General features: G+C 53.0%; 2 protein-coding genes across 3 annotated transcripts in view; one reads left to right on the top strand and one right to left on the bottom strand.

Annotated features, from left to right (window-relative positions):
* The first annotated feature begins 180 nt into the window (after nt 1-180).
* TOR3A (torsin family 3 member A) lies at nt 181-10066 on the top strand. 2 transcript variants are annotated; one of them, XM_054515831.1, is made up of 6 exons: nt 181-3379; nt 3716-3829; nt 4464-4729; nt 5272-5441; nt 7343-7467; nt 7505-7905. In XM_054515831.1, the coding sequence occupies exons 1-6, from the start codon at nt 3079-3081 to the stop codon at nt 7624-7626; spliced, it is 1098 nt and encodes a 365-aa protein (XP_054371806.1). In that variant the 5' UTR covers nt 181-3078; the 3' UTR covers nt 7627-7905. The 2 variants fall into 2 exon arrangements, with proteins under 2 accessions (XP_054371806.1, XP_036243444.1); XM_036387551.2 differs by lacking the exon at nt 7505-7905 and adding an exon at nt 7912-10066 and having other exon boundaries at nt 185-3379.
* Nucleotides 10067-10186: 120 nt separating this feature from the next.
* The window catches only part of ABL2 (ABL proto-oncogene 2, non-receptor tyrosine kinase), a 45461-nt gene continuing 36688 nt past the window's right edge, over nt 10187-18959 (bottom strand). Inside the window, exons 9-11 of the mRNA XM_036387550.1 lie at nt 18432-18521; nt 17070-17243; nt 10187-16534 (exon numbers count right to left, since the gene is read on the bottom strand). Coding sequence (XP_036243443.1) covers nt 14838-16534; nt 17070-17243; nt 18432-18521 — 1961 coding nt within the window. The 3' untranslated portion in view covers nt 10187-14837. The remainder of the gene's footprint in view (nt 16535-17069; nt 17244-18431; nt 18522-18959) is intronic.

The following is an 18959-nucleotide window of genomic DNA, read 5'->3' as shown; positions in this document are numbered from 1 at the left end:
GGCAGGTCAGTGCTCCCCCAGGAGCAGGGCTGTACTCAGGCTGCAGAGGAGTTTTTCTTAGTGCCCCAACAGGGAGTGTTTCAGAGGCAGGAGAGGAGGTACCTCTGAATTCAGGCATCTTTCACCTGCTCTGTAGCATCAACTGGCAGTGTGAAACCTGTTTTGCTTTAAACTAGAGTTTCTCACTGAAACTTCAGATTTCAGCATTGTTGCATTCTGTAAGAACTGCCTTCTGGGGTTTATTTTGAGGGTTTTGTGGGGGAGGATGTTCTGGGGTTGGTTTGTTTTTTGTTTGTTTCCTAGCATTGTGTGCTGCCAGTAACTTTTCCTTTCCTCCATCTCTATTTTTGAGGTGCCAATTTGCTCAGGGAGCAGGACAGGATTCTTGCTTGTGTATGAACAGTTCAACAGCTACAGATGCTTTTAAGTTCTGACAGGCAGAAACTGGCAGTTGAGAGCTGTTGTTCCAAGCACTTTGTTGTGCTGCTGCTCTGAATTTTTGCAGTGGTTTGCCATAGTAACAGAGTGAGAATTTGTATAACTGAGAGATTTTAGTGTTTCTGATTATGTAATGAATGTACTTTTACAAAAGAATGAATACAAACAACTTTGAGCCAATGGAGAACCAAAGGGTCTTGAAAATAAGCACTTTCCCTGAAGTCCTCAAATCCTTTCCCTACAATTTTTTAATTGAATCTAAAAAATAGGAAAAGAAGTCCTTAGTTCATACATCCCAAGTGTGGAACTGGTGATTTGTTTTTTGTAGAATCTCAGTATTTTTAAGAGACTGGGGATAGGTAGGACTTTGTGGGGGGAAAATGAAGGAGGGAAAAGGACTCCTCTCATACCCTTTTTTCTAGATCTTCTTTATTTAGTAATCTAATCCATAACCGTGTTATACTGAGCTCTGGAGAGAGGCTCTTCTCCTCCTGCCTTCTGTCAGAGTGCAGAGATGGGTGTGCAGAAGAAATTGCAGTATGGAAATGGGGAAAAACCTAAAAGATGGGTGCATGGCATTTCCCTGGAGAGCCTGTAAATGAAATTCTGGACTGTGAGGTTCCCTCTGAGTGTTTGCTTGTCCCAGGCTGCATTGGGGTGTGGAATAAGCCAGGCATAACCATTTCTTGTGGTGCTGTTTTCTCTTCAGATGGCAGCTGAGCTGAGCCGAGCCAAGGTGGTGGAGCCTTAATCAGGAGCTTGCTGCTCACCAGGACTGACTGCCTGGACTAACCAGCTGTGAGTGACAAGCTGAGCATCCTCCCATCAGCTCTAGGGCTGTGCAGGTTCCTGCAGCTGCCTCTGCCTCCAGCCTCACCTCAGGATCAGCAAACTGCACTTGGGGTTTCAGCAGAGCAAGGGAAAAACCATGGGCATCCTATGCCCCTTCAGAGAACCCCAGAATGACTGGGGCTGGAAGGGACCTTAAAGATCCCTCTGTTCCAAGCCCCTGCCATGGGCAGGGACACCTTCCACCAGACCAGGCTGCTCCAAGCCCCATCCAGCCTGGTCTTGGACACTTCCAGGGCTGCTGCAGCCACAGCTTCTCTGGGCACCCTGTGCCAGGGCCTCCTAAAGAGCTGTTTGTCCTTCTGGCTCTGACTGTGTGCTGCACTTGGGCAGGGCTGACATCCCAGGAATTATACCCTGAGCTGGTGCAATGTTGGACAGTCAGTTTATCCTTCAAAATTTTCTGTTTTCCTTTGGAACACAAAACCATCTATAGTAGAGGAAATGTATTTGAATATCTGTATGGAGGCTTTGCCCCAGAGGTCCCGGTTGCCCTTGATGGGCTGCAGCTGCGATGTCCTTAATTGGGCTGCAGCTGTGACCAATGAAGATGACCGGGATAAAAGGGGGCGGGTTAGCCAGTCAGGGAGAGCCTTGGAGGAGCCCTGCCCTGAGAGAGAACAGCATGCAGCAGAAGGAGTCTGTGAAGAGCTGCAGCCATGAGAATACACCAGAGAGGTATGGACTCTAGAAGTCTGATAATATCATTGAATAACAACAACCATCTATTTTTTACAGTATCTGTCCCTTTTAATAAGCCCTTTTCAGCTAGAGCAGTTATCCTGGGTGGGCAAAGTTTGAATGTTCCAGCTATGAATTTTTTTATAAATCTATATAAATGCTTGAGATACCTCAACTAGTTTTTGGAAAGGCTGATAGCAGGGGTTTTTTTGCTATGGCTACAGCAAGTTTGATTTTAATTTATTTCTTTAATGCACTATTTTTAGCTCTGTTTAAGTTGTTGCAAGTGGTGTTCAGGTTTCGCCCTCACTGTTTTTGTAGCTGAAGGGGTCGTTTTGTTGGTCCCAGTAAGTGAAATGTTGCTGTGTAATATTTGCAGGCACCTGTAGATGGTGATGCACTCTGCTCCACGCCTGCATCCCCCCTCCCATCCACCTGGACCAGGCAACTACTAGGCTGGATTAATTCTATTTATGGTCCTACTTACTTTTATTTTTCTGAGCGTGCGAGATAACCTTGAAATCCTTTCCAATTCCAAAATATTTTTTCCTTGGGCTCAGTCAGGATATCAGGACAGCAGGCAGCCAACGCAGCCTGGACAGCCCTGCCGCTCCCCCGCTGCTCCCTTGTTTTTATTTCCTCACCTGTTATTTTTGTGTCCCCTTTGAAAGGACACTGAGGAACAGCTGCCATTTGCTCTTGTGCCTGCGGCTGTAAAACCTCAGCCGAGCCTGTGGGCTACTTAAAATCCAGGTTATTTGCTTCCCCCGGCGCTCGTTGCCGCTGCCGCAGCTCTGTGGGAGGCGGTGGCCGGGAGCCTCCCCGGGCCCCTCCCCAGCCCTTCCCCTCCCAGCCGGGGCTGGCCGGGCCCGGGGCGGGGCCGCAGCCGCCGCTGGCCCCGGGCTCGGCTTTTGTCGCGTCCCCGTGGCTGCGACGGCGACCGGGGAGCCACGTCTGGCCGGGGCCGGCACTGCCCGCGGCTGCTCCCAGCAACGCCTCAGGAAGTGAGAGCGGCTCGGGCCGGGCCGGCCTCGGGGCCCAGCGGGGCTGGGCCGGGCCCGCTCCGTTCCCGGGCCGGGCCCGCTCCGTTCCCGATCCCGCATCGCTGCCATGGGCCCGGCCAGGCTCCCGGGCCCCCGCGGGCTCGGCTGCTTTGTGCTGGTGCTGCTGCTGCTCCTGGGCGGCTCGGGCAGCCCCGGGACAACGCCACCGCCCCGGGCGCCCTGGGCAGACGAGCAGGGAGCCGTCCCGGAGGGGGCACCGTGGGGCAGGGTGAGGTACGAAGCCGTGAAGAAGCATTTGGGAGCTCTGTCCAAGCACTACTGGCAGTACCTGGCGTGCAAGGTGTGGCAGGAGGGCTGCGAGGAGGAGGAGAAGCAGCAAGGAGAACGAGAGGCCGGTCCCATCCCAGGTAAGCGCCTTGCTCTGTTCCCTCCCGTGCCCAGGAGGGAGCAGCAGGTCCGGACCCTGCTGTGGCCCCGGCTCTGGGGCGCTGCCCTTCCTTCCCGAGGTGGCTGCCCCGGGCATCTCCCTCCTTGGCACACCCCGGGATGAGGCTCTCGCACTTCTTGGGCACTCGGAGCCATCTCGGGCTGCTGCCAGTTCCGAGCTCACTGTCCCTCCTTGCAGCCAGGGTTGCCCGCAGGCACATGGCTGAGCCCATGCACCTGGGAGAGGATTGCCGTGAGCCCAAAGTGTAAAAAAGCCTTTCCTGTAACTTCTCTGCTCATTCTGCTCCTGTTTCCAGGCTGGGGCTTTCCTCTGGTGGGCCAGGATTACCTGGAGATCCTCTCTGCCTGGTACTGCAGCTTCGGCAAGTGCTGTGAGACGGGAGACTGCAGGATCATCAACAACATCACAGGTAGGGGCTGTGCTGCTTTGTGGCTTGTTTTGAGGCTTTTTTCCTGTTAAAGTGTATTTTAGAAAGTGCTGTTAGTAAAGGGCTTTTCTGAGTAGGGTGCTGAGCTGTGGGAGGGTGAGCGGCTGAGCTCAGTCCTGTGTCCCATTTGAAGTTCTGAGACCAAAGAGTTTGTTCCTTACTGCATAGGTGTATCTGCTCCAGCTTGCCACGAGCCCTGCGTGCATCCCATAGCTTCCAGGCACATATAGCAGGACCCAAACTGGCCCACGACCCTGCCCTAGGTCAGGAGGGCACACTGAGACCTGTGTGTAAGCCATGAGCAGGTGTCTTTGTGTTTGCTGTCCCTGAGACTCCTGGTATGCAAACCCTGTGCTGGGAGCTTGAGAGGGCCTTGGGGCACCGGTGCTCTCTGCAGCTGCCAAGCATATCTGCCTTTTCCTAAAGGAAAAAAGGAGTCAGTGGAAGATTTTGTGTCCTTTTGGGGCCAGAGGCTGATGTAGGCAGGCACAGGCAACCTGTGGCTTTAATGCCACTTCACAGTCCTCTTGGCCAGGCAGCCCTGCACATTTTCCCCTTACCCCCACGTGCAGTAGCTGTGCTGGCAGGTGGAGCTGAGCTCGTGCTCTCTGTGCAGGGCTGGAGGCAGAGCTCAATGGGCAGCTGCACGGGCAGCACCTGGCCAAGGACGTGGTGCTGCGGGCGGTGCAGGGCTTCCTGCAGAGCCCACGGCCCCCCAAGGCTCTGGTGCTGTCCTTCCATGGCTGGTCTGGCACGGGGAAGAACTTTGTGGCTCGGATGGTGGCCACTCACCTGTACCGGGACGGGCTGAGGAGTGACTGTGTCAGGGTGTTCGTGTCCCTGCTCCACTTCCCACACCACAACTACGTGGACTCCTACAAGGTGAGAGCCAACAACAGGGGATGGTCCCTGGGGCTGGGCTGGAGTTCATGTCCTTCTCAGCAGCCCCTGTGGGGCTGTGCCTTGGGTTTGTGAGGGAAACTGGGTCCCACCGCACTGGCTGGTTACTGCTGAGCAGTGCCTGCACAGCCTCAGGCTTCCCCCCTCTCCCACTCAGCCCCTGAGGTCAGTACAAGAAGTTTGGGACACACCAAAGAGGTGAGTCCTAGTGCCAAAGGCATATTCCATGTCATTTACTGCCATGCTCAGGAATAAAAGCTGCAGGGAGGGGGTTTGGGGGCAGGAAGCCATTGCTCAGAGATGGGCTGGGCATTTGTTTGTGGCAGGGTGGGCAGCTGCCTTTGCACCACTTGTCTTTCTTTCCTCTTTCCTTCACTTATTAAACTAATGTATCTCACCTCACTGGTTTTCCTGCCTTTGCCCTTCCCGTTGTCTGCCCTGTCCTGCTGGGTGGGAGGGGATGGAGCAGCTGTGGTGCTTGGCTGGGTGGTCCCAGGGGCTCCTGACTGCCCTCCCTGCTGCAGGCCCAGCTGCAGAGGCAGATCAGCGAGACCCTGCAGCGCTGCAGGCAGGCCCTGCTCATCTTCGACGAGGCCGAGAAGCTGCACTCCAACCTCCTGGATGCCATCACACCCTTCATGGCTCAACACACCAACAAGGCAGATCAGCAGAGATCCATCTTCCTCTTCCTCAGGTGATTTCTGGTCCCCAAGTAATGGTGTTTGTCCCTAGAGGTGTGATACAAGGGGCTGAGGCAGCAGGGGAGGGCACAGGTACCTCGTTCCCTCGTGGTGGTTGCCTCCATGTTCGGTTTTACCTGTGGATGCTGGGCATCCTCCCTGGGAACATCTGCAGGAGGAGCTGAGGTCCAGCCAGGATGGGACACCTGAGCCTGAGTCTAGATTTGGAGGCAAGGAAGCACAGTCAGTTAACATAGGGTCACCCTGCCCAGCTGGGCAGATGTCACACTTCAGGGAGCAGAGCTGGGGCTGAAGGTCTTGGTGGGAAGTTCCCATGCATCGTTAGGAGCTGGGGAGTTCCCACTGCCTGGCTGTGGCTGCAGACTGAGGTGCTGTGAGGCTGATCCTGGCATCAGCAGAGCTTGGTTTAGTTGGTTCCTTTCCCAGGAAGTGCACCCCAGCACTGTCTCTGTGTGGGATGCAGCTGGAGGGAGAAATGGGACATCTCAGAACCAGGATGTGAGGCAGGCACCTGACTGAAGTGCCCCTAAAGAGTCAGAGATCAGCATCTTGGGCTCCCTTCAGTTTGGGAATTGCAGCTTTGGGCTTGGCTCTGGCAGGAGCTGTTCCTTGTGGTTGGAGGTGAGCAGAGCATTCCTCCTCCACTTCCACCATCCAGGCAAGGGTTCCAACCTCCAAGCTTGGTTGTTTCCCTCAGAGAGGTTTCCCTGTGTGAGTGCCCAGTGCCTGTGGAACTCCCCTCACTCTGGTCCCACCTGTGTGCAGGGGGCTGTGGTGGAAGGGGCAGGTCCTGCCCTGTTGCTCAGCAGGGTGGACGTGCTGCCAGCTGCACAGGGCCTGGTGTCCTGCTTGGCAGCCATGCAGCTCAGGAATGGACACAGTGTCAGCGGGCAGAGGGGAGCAGGGTGCCTTGAACTGCAGCAGTGTGTCACCCCAGGGGTTTCATCACTCCTGGTGGCAGTGTGACACTGACCTGCTTTAGGAGGGATGGCTCTGCCCCAGGGCTCCTGTGGACACTGGCAGGGTGCTGCAGATGGGCTGGGCTGCCTGCCTGTCCAGCCTAAAGGGGCTCTGGGTTGGGAGCAGGAGCAGTACAAGCTGTTTTCTCCCTGACAGTGGGTGGGGGCATGGTGAGAAACAGTGGTGGCTTTTCAATTTTCTCTGCCTCCAGTCTGGGGTCCAGAGCCTCTGACATGAGGGTGGGGTGCAAGATCTGTGCCTCCCACTGCCTCTCTGCCTCCCACCCACACAAGTTCTGCACCCAGCTGGTTCCCAGTTCACTGGGGCATTCAGGGCTGGGGACAAGCCCCTCACCAGCACCTGGGGAGGGGGGACACCTTTCCTGGACCTGCTTTCCAGGCTGAAGGGCTGTCCTGGCACCCTCAAGAGCTGCAGGACCTTGCAAACCCCACCCCAGAGCTGCCCCCATGGGTGTCCAGAGGAGCCCTTCGGTGGGAGCTGTGTTGCTGCTTTGTCCCATGGGCAGAGGATGCTGTGCCAAGTCCTGGGCTGCCTCTTGAATCCCTGCCCTGGACCTTTACTTCCAGTGGGACTCCTGCCACGTGCTCTGCCCTTTAACCTGGACTTTGTGGTGGCTTGTTCAGCGTTTGGTGTGGAGCCAAGTGTCACCTGCAAGGTTGGTGGCTTCCCAAGCCCGGACAGGGGACTGAGGGAGATGGAGGATCCTGCTGCCCCTGGTCTGAGCTGGCAGGATGGCGGACAGCTGCAGGGATGCCTGTGCAAAGGGGCTCTTTGGGAAGAAGGCTGGCTCTCCATGTGCTGATCCTAGACAGCAAATCCTCTGTTGCCAACAGAACTGCTGGGGTCTGTCTGCAGGGAAGGTGCTGGCAGCTCTCTGGGGCAAATCTTGAGTGACCTCTCTCTGTGTCCACAGCAATCTTGGTGGCAACACCATCAATGAGGTGGCCCTGGACTTCTGGCGAGCCGGCCGGGCACGGGAGGAGATCCCCCTGGAGCTGCTGGAGCAGCGGCTGCGGCTGGAGCTGCAGGAGGCTGCAGGTAAGGGCTGGCCTTGCCTGGGGGCTGTGGGCTGCAGGTAAGGGCTGGGCTTGCCTGGGGGCTGTGGGCAGGCTGCCCCTCTGCAGTGTCCATCCAGTGTGTGCCACACAGGGCTGTGCTGGGGGAACAGGCCCTCACTCCGGGGGTTGTTGTCAATGAAAGCCCCATCCTTGGTCCCTGTGATCCAAGAGGCCTTCAGGCACCTTCAGCCCTGAAAATGGCTGGGGCAAGAGGCAGCTGTACCTCACAGGGCAGTGCTGAGGCTTCTCTGGGGCTCCAGGCATCTCTTGGTGACTCCTAGAGATGCTCTGTGCTCACAGTGCTGAGCAGCTGTGCACAAGTGGGTCCCCCTGGATGAGCCCCTCGGAGCCCAGCCTGGCCTCGCAGAGGGATGATGCTCTCAGGTGAAGTTTCTGAGTTTGCCTTTCTTGTGCTGTGCTCCAGAGAACAGTTATGCCCACAGCCAGCTCCTCAGGGAGAACCTGATTGATTTCGTGGTGCCGTTCCTGCCCCTGGAGTACCAGCACGTGAAGCTCTGTGCACGGGACGCCTTCCTGGCCCGGGGCCTTCCCTACACCGAGGCGATGCTCGACCAAGTGGCCCAGATGATGGTGTTTGTCCCCAAAGAGGAGAAGCTTTTCTCTGCACAGGGCTGCAAATCCGTGCCCCAGCGCATCAATTACTTCCTTCCTTGAACACCAGGGGGACCAGAGCGGCCGAGGTTCTTGTGCTGAAGGTGGTTCTGCACTCCGGGAGCTGCTGCTCTCTTTGCACAGGGTCAGAGGCAGATGACCCAGCCAGGCACTTGCACAGAGACTTAACAGAGACTTAAGCTCCCCAGAGCTGTTGCAGGCAAGGAGGTGCATCCCTTACTCCTGGGATGTGGGGGAGTGTGCTTGGCTGCTTTTGGAGCCTGTCTGGTGTTCTAAGTCCCTTCTTTTAGCTGGAGGGGTGATGTGGTTCTGCTGACGGATGCTGTTCCACGTGAGTGGGGACTGGGAATGTCCAAGTCCTTGTTTTGTTGCTGTGTGGTGAAGGAGGACTTGGACAGGCTGGTCCTGTTGAGATAGTGTAGCCAAAGCCACGTCCCTGTCCCCAGTTTTCTCTGTCATTTTCCAACATCACACAGAACTGCTTTGCTGGAGAAGAGTTTTTCCCTTCTGTTGCTCTCATGCCTTTCTAAGGTGTCTGGTGCTCAGGGACATGTGCCAGGATTGTAGTCTGTGCAGGGAAGAAAGGACTGAATAATCTCCTCTGGAGATGCCAAATCCATAGCTCTCACCTTGGAGTGTCCACCTCTCACTGGAGCCTTCCGTTGTATGGAAGCAGCTGCTGGGGTGAGGGGAACTTGTGCTGCAATTCCTTTACTAAGCAGGTTGGTGAAGAGCCCATTTCCTTCGCTGCAGAACCAAAAAGGGGAGAGAACTCCTCTGCCCAAGGGCAAAGGGCAGGTGAGGAGGATGGTGGCTGAAGCATCAGGCTGCAGCTGAATGTGAGTTTTCATGGATGCAGTAAAAGCTTGGGTTTTTTTCCCTTCCTTTTTTTCATTTTTGTCTTCAGTACATTTCATGCTGTGGCTTTTTGGCTGCTAATTATTATTATGATGATTATTATTAATACTACTACAAGGGGCTGTTTGCTGTCTGGGTACTGGCCAGGTGATAAGTGTGCTGCAGCAGCTCCAAAACATTTCATCAGTGTTACGGGAATCGCTCTGTGACCTCTGGCTCAAAACTCCCTTCCAACAGGGCTGTGCTGGCCAGGAGTGACACAGCCCCTGCCAAGGACAGGGCTTGGCTTCCCAGCCACCCCCACGGGGGACCTTTGGTCTATTTTAAGCTCTGACCCATTTTGTGGTGCCAGTGATGAGCAGTGTGGCCTCTGGGGGAGACTGACCAGACAGACACGTCCAGGCCCTGCAGACTTGGAGTCCCTGCTTCCCTCGGGTGCACTGGCTCTGTTACCTGAGGAGGTGTCACAGTCCCAGGCAGAGATGAGCCAGCTGCTCTCCCACTGCTCAGCCAGTGCAGGTGCCTTAAACCAGCTGTGTGGAACAGACCTTGGGGCTGTGCCAGTGGGGGTGATCAGGCATTTCTGAGACTGGGTTTAGGGTTAATCTCAGGTGTCAGAAACCTGGGAACCATTGGGGTGATGCTCCAGCTGGGGCAGGGAGGCTGCTGCCTCACAGGACACAGCTCAGCTTGTGTTTGGTCACCTGGGCAGGAAGTTTAGCAAGCTGTGTGCTGAAGGTCAGCAGCCTAAAGGTTGTGTGTGCAAGCCAGGATAACTCAGGATTTTTCCTGAATGTCAGCAAGTGTTCAGCTGGGTTAGGCTGCCTCAGGCTGGGTGGCAGGAGGTCAGTGGGGGACTGGTTTGAGGTGGGCATGGAGCAGCTCTGGCTGTGGCTGCTGAGGGAGGTGGTGGTGACACTGACAAGGGCGAGGCCAGAGCTGCGCTCTGCTGGGTCACCAGTGTGTGTGTCACACCCGGGTGAGCTCTGATCAGCCCCACAACAGCAACAGCTGCTCTCTGACCACGCCAGGGCAACAGTTTGGTTCTACATAGATACCACATAAATAAAGATACTGCTTTTCCTGCAGCCTGGTGGAATTAAATTATTTCTCCTTTTAACAATTTCTTCTACCCAAAGAAAGAGCTTCTGGTTAGGACTGAGCAGTTTCAAATAGTCACTGAGGGAAAAAAAACCCTCAGCATCTACTTGAGTGGTTTTTGCCAATAAAATATTGCAACCTTTATTTAAAACAAAATGCAAATTGGCAAAACTTTGTGGAACGACAGGCAAAGAGGCCCTTCCAAGGCCTTATTTACATCAAGTTTAACACTGTTCGCAGTTCACAGTCAGACGATAGTGAGAGAATTAAATTAGAAAAACAACCAAAATATATTACAATAACAATTAAAAAACAAAAACAGTTGACAACACTGCTAAGAGTGATTGGTGATTAACGTGATTCATTTCAATCCATTCCTGCCCTCAAGGAGTTCACTACCAATACAAACAGTGCCATGTGAGCCCAGCAGGCTCCACCTCCCGTGCACAACAGACACATGGGGAAGAACGACCTCCTTTGGTACAGACATTGCTTAGCCTGGAGCTGGGAGAAACAAGTCTGTCCCAGAACCTCCTGGGACCTGCTACCAGAGAATGGGCTGAGGGCTTTGTTCCACTCTCCAGGGATGTGCAGCACCACCCCAGCAGCCTCCACACATGCTGCAGTTCCCTTTAAGTCTCCCTGCCAGCTCCTGGTGAGCAGCAGGGCTGAGCTGAGTGTGTCCCACAGAAGGCAGCAGCCTGATGGCTTTGGAACCACCATCCTGTGGAGTCACTGGTGCCTCCAGTCACCCTTTCCACTGTGGAAAAGCCTGCCTCAGGTAAGTGGTAGGACACGAGGGTAGGGATTGCTCTGTGGCTGCAGTGTGACCCACCCACACCTCAGCCTGGTGGGGAGGGGCTGCTCTGTCTCCACTGTGGGGTTTGGCTCCCTGTGCCCCACAGCTCCCCCAAAGCACCCTGACAGATGTCAGCCCTCGTGTTTGGCTGTGTCTCACAGACACAAGGCCAGTGGCACCCAGGAGAAAGTCCTGAGGAGGACAAGCACAGCCCTCCTCTCTCCCTCCCTGCTGTGTCATCAGCAACACTGCTCCCCTCAATTCCCCTTTCCCACTGGCTGAATTTGGTGCAGTCCCAAGACCCAGGCTCCCAGCTCAGCCTCAGCCCTGCCCACAGTAATGAAGAACATGACTAAATCAAGTGCACCACTTTGGGGTAAGAAGGGTGTGGGGTGCAGGAAGAAGAGAGAATTGCACCTGTGAGTCAGCTATTCCCACAGTGGCAGGAAAAGAAAGTGCCCCCCTGAGCTCACTCTGTGCTTTGTGCTTGGCAGGACCAGGCCCGTGGGTGCCTTCCCCATGGCAAAGACAAATTTCAATTCTGGCCCACAGTAGTGCAAGAGAGCCCAGCTCCAGCTGTGCCCTCACAGCTGTCTGACAGTGCTGAGGAGAAACAACAGCACTTCTGCCTTGTCCCCTGCCCCAAACCATGGAGCAGGAAGTCACTGGGACAAACAATGGGGTGTCAGCACCCACATTTGTTCCTTTGCACATCTGGTGCCAGGCTGAAAACAGAGAATTGGCCACAGTGGAGACCTTTAAGGCTGAAGAGAAAGGCAGACCTAGCTAAAGGGAGAGGGAATGGTACAAGTTTTAGAAGCAGCAGTGGAAGGAAAGACAACTGGATGGTAATTTACAGCAGAAGCAGCTTTCCCAGATTCCTTTTGCTATCCTGCCAGAGGACAGGGGAGCATTGCAGTTAGGGAATAAAACACTCTAGGGCAGCAGAAGTCCCAGCAATTCCACAGCCTTCAGTTTAGGGGGGAAAAAACCTGTCAAATCAGCACTACCTCTGCCACAATCTGCCTACCTGATGTTAGATAATAGGTAAGGGCAGGGAAAACACTTCCCATGAGAGTGACAATCCCCAAATTCCACCAGCTTTTGATTTTGACCCAGAGGAGGGGTGAGAACTAAACACTCCTGTGTTGGGCACAGGGCTTGTAGAGTCTCTGTGCTTGGAGATGCCCAAAAGCTGCTTGGACATGGTCCTCACAGGTGACTCTTGGTGGCCCTGCTTGGGGAGAGTGTTTGGACCAGGTGATCTCCAAAGTTCCCTCCAACCTCAGCCATTCTGTGACTCTGGAAAAGCAGCTGGATGCTGCCCTGTCCCACTGCCCATCTCTGCTGCAGGGGCAAGGAGAAAATGGGGCACCTGAAAGGAAGTGGGGATGGCCCACAGTGTTCATTGGGACACAGCTGCTTTCTTCAGCAAGAGGGGAGTTCTAGTAGTAAGAAATTCCATATTGCTATTCTACCACTTTTACTGTAGCTTTTCTGGAAGACTGGCATTTAGGGAAAAAAAAAAAAAAAGAAAAAAAAACCAAAACCACTTCTTTCAAAATGCTCATCAGAATTGGGCTAAACTTTAAAATGTTCTGGTTAAAATTCCTTTCCCCTGGAATCCCTTCAGTTCCAGCCCTTTTGTCCCTGCAGTACAATCATGGAACCATGTGATGGTCTGCCAGAGTAAGCAAGACCTGCCCTTCTGCCCCCAAGAAAGAGAGTCCCCCCCCCCTTCTAAATCCTTCTGATTGTTTGACAGGCCCTGTGAAGCAATGCCACAAGCCACCTTCCCTTTGCAGGTCACCTTTCCAAAGGCAGTCAGTTTGGATGCACACCTTCCATGAAGATGACTGAAAGAGATAAGGTAAACCACAAAAGCCCTCAGTAAAGTCTGGGAGATAAGGGGTTGGTTCTCTGCCTGTGGAGGGCCTTGGGACATCCCCAGGGGTTGCCTGGTTCTTTCCCCCCCAGCACTTCACTTACTGGGCCAGAAGCTCACTGGTCCATTGTACCTCACATGCTGCTCCTCTGCTGTGCCTCCACACACCCTGGAACAACTTTGCTTAGCTCAGACCAGAAATGAAATGAGGATTCTCAGCCCATTTCTAAAGATTTTTCCAGGCCTGTCTCACTATGCTCTGTGGAAAAAACAGGGACACTTGCTGAGACACCCAGCCTGCTTCCAAGCACCACCATGTGCTTCTAGACAGAAACAAAGTGCCCATCTTCTAAAGTCACACCTGTGCCACAGCTCCATTCTAAATGCTCAGACTAAAAGCAGCACAGCCACACTTCAAAAACAAGTTTAGAAAGCGTTTTAGCCAAAAAAATAAAGGCTTAAGGTGCAAAGCAAGCAAGAACCTCTATCACCAGCAGTGTGCAGTGAGCAGCAGCATGCAGGTAAGGTGTATTTGGAGCCAGGTTTCAGGCCTGTTTCCTTTCCTCTCACAAACCAGCAACTGAGCTCTTCCTACTTGCCAGTACATTCACACCTTGGGGAGCTGTGCATAGACACAGACCAGATTTTTGAGGCCACAAGTCTGCAAACAGCACCACGACCAAGGATGACAACACCAACCATTCAGCTGCTCTCATTCTGGGGTTGGTAGAAGGCATCAGAGACCCACTGGGAGCCCTTCAAGGCAGAGCCACAGCTTTTGTTGCCACGCCTCAGGCACAGCAGTGCACAGGTTCTGTGCACATTCCCTACACCACAGTGTAGGATTCTGGTCTAGCCTTTAAAATATGGGAACAAATCCATGGAGATACCTGTGGGGTTTCCTGTGTGCTGCCATACTTTATCACCTTGGGATGCTGAGAAGCTTGTGAGACAGGTAAACAGCAGAACAAATCCCAGGAATCTGGCAGTGTGAAGGGTAAGGGACAGGTGCAGGGAATCCTGCAGCAGTAAGGACACGTGGTGGGCAGGCTGGGCTGTACTTTCTGGTTCTCCAGCTGGCCCTGCAGTGCTGTGACTGCTAAAGGAATGTGGACAACAGCCAGGGAGGCAGAGGCTCTGCCTTACCTACCATGGGTCCTCACGGTGATCACACTGAACTGGGGGGTAAACGTGGGAACAAGTTAAAAACAATCTAGAACTTCAAAAAAGGAACAACCCACCCACCCCAACAACAACACTGGCAAGTTGTGCAAGAGCCCCAAACTACTCAAAAATGACCATCAAGCAGCACCTGTGCTAGACCACTAGAAATAGGTATCAGCTGAGTGAAGGCTGTGTGGTGGGAAGGGGGAATTCCAGTGGTAAGTCTGCCCAGCATCCCTGACACTTCCAATACAATGATGATGAGAAGGTGGTGGATGAGGTGGACAGGAGGGAAAAGGGACAGTTTCATATATTAACTAATCTTGCAGTTCTCATTACAGCAGCAACAGTGCTGTGGAAGTTAAGCCATCCAGACCAGTGCATCCACCTCCAGCAGCTCTGAATACTGTCAGTGCATTAGACCTTTCCCCCAGCTGTACATGACCCCCCTCCGGGGCTGCTCTGCCCTTGGTACCAGCAGAGCCCCAGTGCCTTTCCTTGGCCTTGTCAGGACAGCAAAGCACAGGTGAGAGCAGCCAGGGTGGGATCTGTGCAGCCAGGCAGCTGCAGCCAGCCCAGGGCTCCGGCTGTCACCACCGTCCTGCCCAGAGGGAGAACCTGCCATAGGTTCTCCTGCCTCTGCAGGGGAGGAGAAGGAACTTTCTTTCCTCGCCATACCAAGCAGATCAGCCTGATTAGGTAGGGACAGATCCTTGATGTTCTGCCCCTTACAGCTTTAATCTACCCTCTCCATCCCCAATTTTTGAGATGAACCTGTAAACGTGAGGAGAACTCAGTGATCTGAGGTACTTCACATACTCAAGTATCAGTCTTTCCTTTTGAAAGCATCAGTACAGAAAAACAGTCCCGCCCTCCCCGTGTGTGTTTCTCTTACCCAGATTGACAGTAGCTACCTTTGCACCACATCACTGATTTCTTGGACACATGACAATAAGTTATTAAGGACGGGGTTCGCCCCGTGGACGCCAGCAGCCGTCGAGGACACCTGCAGCTCCTGCAGGCTGAGTTCCAGTTTGCTCACGGCTTCCCGGAAGGCGAATTTGTTGCGCGTGTGGGGGATGCAGTCCACGTAGCCTGAGCAGTAATCCAGCAGCTGGTGCCCCGTGTCCACCAGCTGGCTGTTGGGCGTGGGCTCGGCGATGGCGCTGGAGAGGAGATCCGCGCACTCCAGCAGCGCCTCCTTGCTGATCTTGTCTGCGGGGATTTTCTCAGCCGCCTGTTTGGTCTTTCTCAGCGCCACCTTGGCGCCGGCCGTGCCGTTGGCCATTTTCACTGGGGAGGTGGAAGACGTTGACAGAGGCACTTGGGGCGGAGGCATCGCGGGCCTCCCGGATTTTCCACCAACAGGTGCTGCTGCTGCTGCTGCCTTCTTACTCCCTTCGTTGGGTTCCAGTCCGTGCTGCGCTCCCGCCGCGCTGCTCAGCTCTTCTGCTGCGTCCGAGCAGGCAGCCGGCTGCTGGAGGAGCCGCATCACCGGTGGTGGAGGTGGAGCACACTTTGGTTTTACCCGTCTGGGCCGGTCCCTGTCGCCGGAAGAAGTGACCTGATGCTCAGATAAGAGCTTAAATTTATTACCCTGAGAGTCTGTGCCAATGAGCTGCACGTCTGCTGGAGTGTGTTTTAGAGTGGGTGAGATTAGGACTGGCACTTTGTGGTTATGAGTGGTTGGAAGTATTGCTGCAGCCTTTACCAGAGATGACCACCCCGGCCTCTCGCCATCCTCAAGGGCCCCTTGTCGTGGGCCGCTGTTTTTCTCCTTGCCCTTAGGAGCTGCCACTAGCCCCGGACCCTCCTTTTCTTCCGCCGCGGAGGGAGTTCGAAAAGGGAGTGCTGTGGCACCCCTTGGCAAGAGTTTTGCTTTTGGTCTCTCTCTGGTCAAAGGAGGGCCTTCTTCAAACCTTTTGGGAATCAGGTCACTGGCCCTCTCTGTGCTCTCATCGGGCTGGGAGGAGGTGGACACAGTCCGTTCCAGCTGAATTTTTGACCTCTGGGAATTTCTGGGAAGGGTCATTGCCATCCTATCCTGCTCTGGAAGCCCTGAGGACATGGAAGATGTAGAGTTTGACCTTGGAAAAGGCTTTGAAGCTTCTTCATTGCCAGTGGGTTTTCCTGCTCGTAAACCCAGCGTCTTTTTAATCAAGCGTGGCGTGAAGAAGCCAGTGATGCCCGACCACCCTCCACCAGTGCTCACACCCCCAGCACTGCTGGGCCCAGTGCCCTCCTCGCTGTAGAAGGTCCTCTGCACAAAGCCCCCTCCGTAGCACTTGGGGGGTGCCAGGCTGGTGTCCTGCTGCGCGGGAGCAAAGGAGAACCCGTCCACGTGCTGCAGGGAAGCCACAGAGGAGAAGTTACCCGTCAGCTCGTATTTCTTGTGGGGCTGGTTCTCCATCTCCCGGAAGGAGCTGCTGCGCTTGGGAGGCGTGGGAGCGTTCCTCTTCTTCATGAAGGAGCTGAAGAAGCCCCCTTTCCTGTCCCTGGTGAACGTGGTCTCTTTGGCATCCTCCAGGAGGCTGCTGGGGGACTTGTCCCTCTGCTTGCGGGGCAGCGCGGGGGACCCGCCCGTTGGCTGTGTGCTTCTGATGAAACCTGGCCAGGAGAGACACGTGTCAATCTGGACAATCTATTTCTATTTCTATTTCCACCTCCCTGTCCTGCACTGTGTTTTATAGGCCTGGTGTATTTACCTGCCCAGGTGCTGCAGAGATAGAGTGAGGGAAGAAGCAAGCACTTGTATTTTATTTTTTCTTCACTTTTTTTCATTTCTGTATGTGACTTATCTGTTGTCTATACTGAGAAGGCCACTTTGGGGAGAGATCAGAAAAGAGTTGCTCTTTTCTTTCAGTTTATTACTCCCTTCCCATAATTTTCTGCTCCTTTCCAAACACGCTAAGTATAGGAGAAAATCTCTCGCTGCATTGTTAACTTCAGTTTTGAAGCTGTCACTTAACAAAGAGCAGCAAAACTGAATTTGAAAGAAAAAATACAATGGGATTTACTAAAAGGACATTGAAAAAACCACAGTGTTTTCTATTTGCTAGTAAATAATTGACACAGCAGCACAAAACATGCCCATGTCAGGTTGTTCTTTGCTTCTCTGGGAATTTACACCCTGTGCCCACACCTGGTGCTGAGCTGGATGCTGAATGCTCCACAGTGTCCTGTGTTCCCTCAATGTTCTCCTTGTTCTCTGCCTGCTTCTTCAGGGTTCTTGTCTTGGAGGGAAGCATGGGTAAGCGGGGCAGGTAAGGAACTATGGATGAGGATGAGGCTGTTCTTCCAAGCTCCTCTGCTACCTCTGTAAGGAAAAAAGGGAATAGTCAAAACAGAGACCAGCAAAGAAAGAGGAAAAAGAACAACCTGGGTCTTTCCTGCAAACACAGACTGGCAGGAAGAGATCCATGACTGAGAAATACATAATTTATGGATTTAGTCTTTGTTCAAGTCTAGAAGTATTTAGGGTTAGATGTTTTTCCTAATGATTTCAAACTCATTTACACCTTTATAAATTCAGGAAAAAAAACCCCAACAGTGGTAGGATCTGTACAAGGGATCTATTAAAGGCTGCTCAAGAGCTAAAGGCAGCACTGGATGCATTTGCCTGTCTTTAATCAAGGTGCCTCCTACTGATGCAGCCCCAAAGCTGTGTCCTCCCTGGATCTGGACCTAAGTTGCTTTGCTTGTGGCAAATCACTGCATGCCCCTAGGTGAAGAAATGAAGATTGCATGTCAACAACAGGTCAACAAAAAGAAAACAAACACAGAAAAAACCCCACAACCTCCTGGCCACAGCCAGCTTGGCATTTGTGTGGCCACTGGATGTGTCTATTATAGATCCTCACTGGTAAAATTCCATCTGGTGTCTTTTTTCTGTAGTAGGGAAGTTGATGGATCAGTTGCATATTTAATTTAAAAATTGAGAAGAATGCTCTGACATTTCTGCTTGTCTGCTGAATAGTATCACATTCCTCACCAGTATTTACTTCCTGGTAGATTATATTTCAGACTTGAGCTGCAGAGATTTGCTCCTAGAAGTAGCTAAGCAGAAAATCCAGAGATTAAAGCACACTTTGTTAAAAGTGGAGGCTGGTAGAATAATATTTTGTGACCTAATTGCTGCAGTCAGCAAGGGACTGTGATATGCATACATCTTTCTCTCTCTCCATCACTTACTTATTCCTCACTCTTCAGCCTGAAAAACAAGAGATTTCCTCTGCTAGAGGAGACAATATCTTTAAATCAGCTCTTTGGCATTTACTGCTCAAATGAAATTACACTGTTCCCTGCACAGATGGAATGTGTCTGAACTTTATTCAATATTTGTGAAACAAGTTATTTATCCCAATTATGACTAAAAGAATAAGGGATGTAGATCCATTTTACCCCCACTGCCAGCAGATGAGCCTTAAGGGCCCATCCATGAGACACAGCACTCTGGGGATAACCTCCAGTGCTGTTTCAGGAAGAAAACAACAGCAGCTCTCACCCTCTGAGATGCTCGAGTCATGGAACATGGTTTCAAAAGCCTGGTGGGTCTCAGCAAAGGAAGGTCGGTCTGGTGGGTTCCACTTCCAGCCTGCAATGCCACAAAGCAAAGTCTCAGAGCCTGAAACAGGGAGATGAATTTTTCTTCTGTCCAAGCAGACAGAAAGTAGTCACACTCTGACCCACTGTTAAACAGGCTTTAGAGTCATTCACAGGTGCTGACTCCTGGCAGCAGTTAGCACCCTACTGAATCCTCACAAACAAATCAGGAGAAGGAAGAACCAAGTCCAGAAATCCCAGCTCTCTGCCACCTCTGCAGGTTTTTCTGATCTCCCTATCCCCCTTTCTGAATTGTTTGGGCAAAGGACAATTCTGTATTTGCTACCCTGGCTGCTTGGACAGAACACATCTAGCCCAGTCGCTGGTAACTGAGTGTGTAAAGCTTCAGGCACCATCCTGCTCCCATGCTCTTAATATTTCAGGCAGACCCTTCCAAAAGAAGGATTTGTGGACCCTCTGGGGGAAAGAG

This window comes from Molothrus ater, chromosome 9 (genome assembly GCF_012460135.2).
Source record: "Molothrus ater isolate BHLD 08-10-18 breed brown headed cowbird chromosome 9, BPBGC_Mater_1.1, whole genome shotgun sequence".
Lineage (NCBI taxonomy): Eukaryota > Metazoa > Chordata > Aves > Passeriformes > Icteridae > Molothrus > Molothrus ater.
The sequence above is the reverse complement of the archived record's forward strand: the minus strand, read 5'-3'. Positions and strand labels throughout refer to the sequence as shown.

Excerpts from the sequence above, each read along its gene's own strand:
- TOR3A (XM_036387551.2), top strand. The coding sequence starts at position 3,079 with ATGGGCCCGGCCAGGCTCCCGGGCCCCCGCGGGCTCGGCTGCTTTGTG. Across the intron at positions 4,730-5,271 it reads ACTACGTGGACTCCTACAAG|GCCCAGCTGCAGAGGCAGAT; the intron begins GTGAGAGCCAAC and ends TCCCTGCTGCAG. Across the intron at positions 5,442-7,342 it reads TCCATCTTCCTCTTCCTCAG|CAATCTTGGTGGCAACACCA; the intron begins GTGATTTCTGGT and ends CTGTGTCCACAG.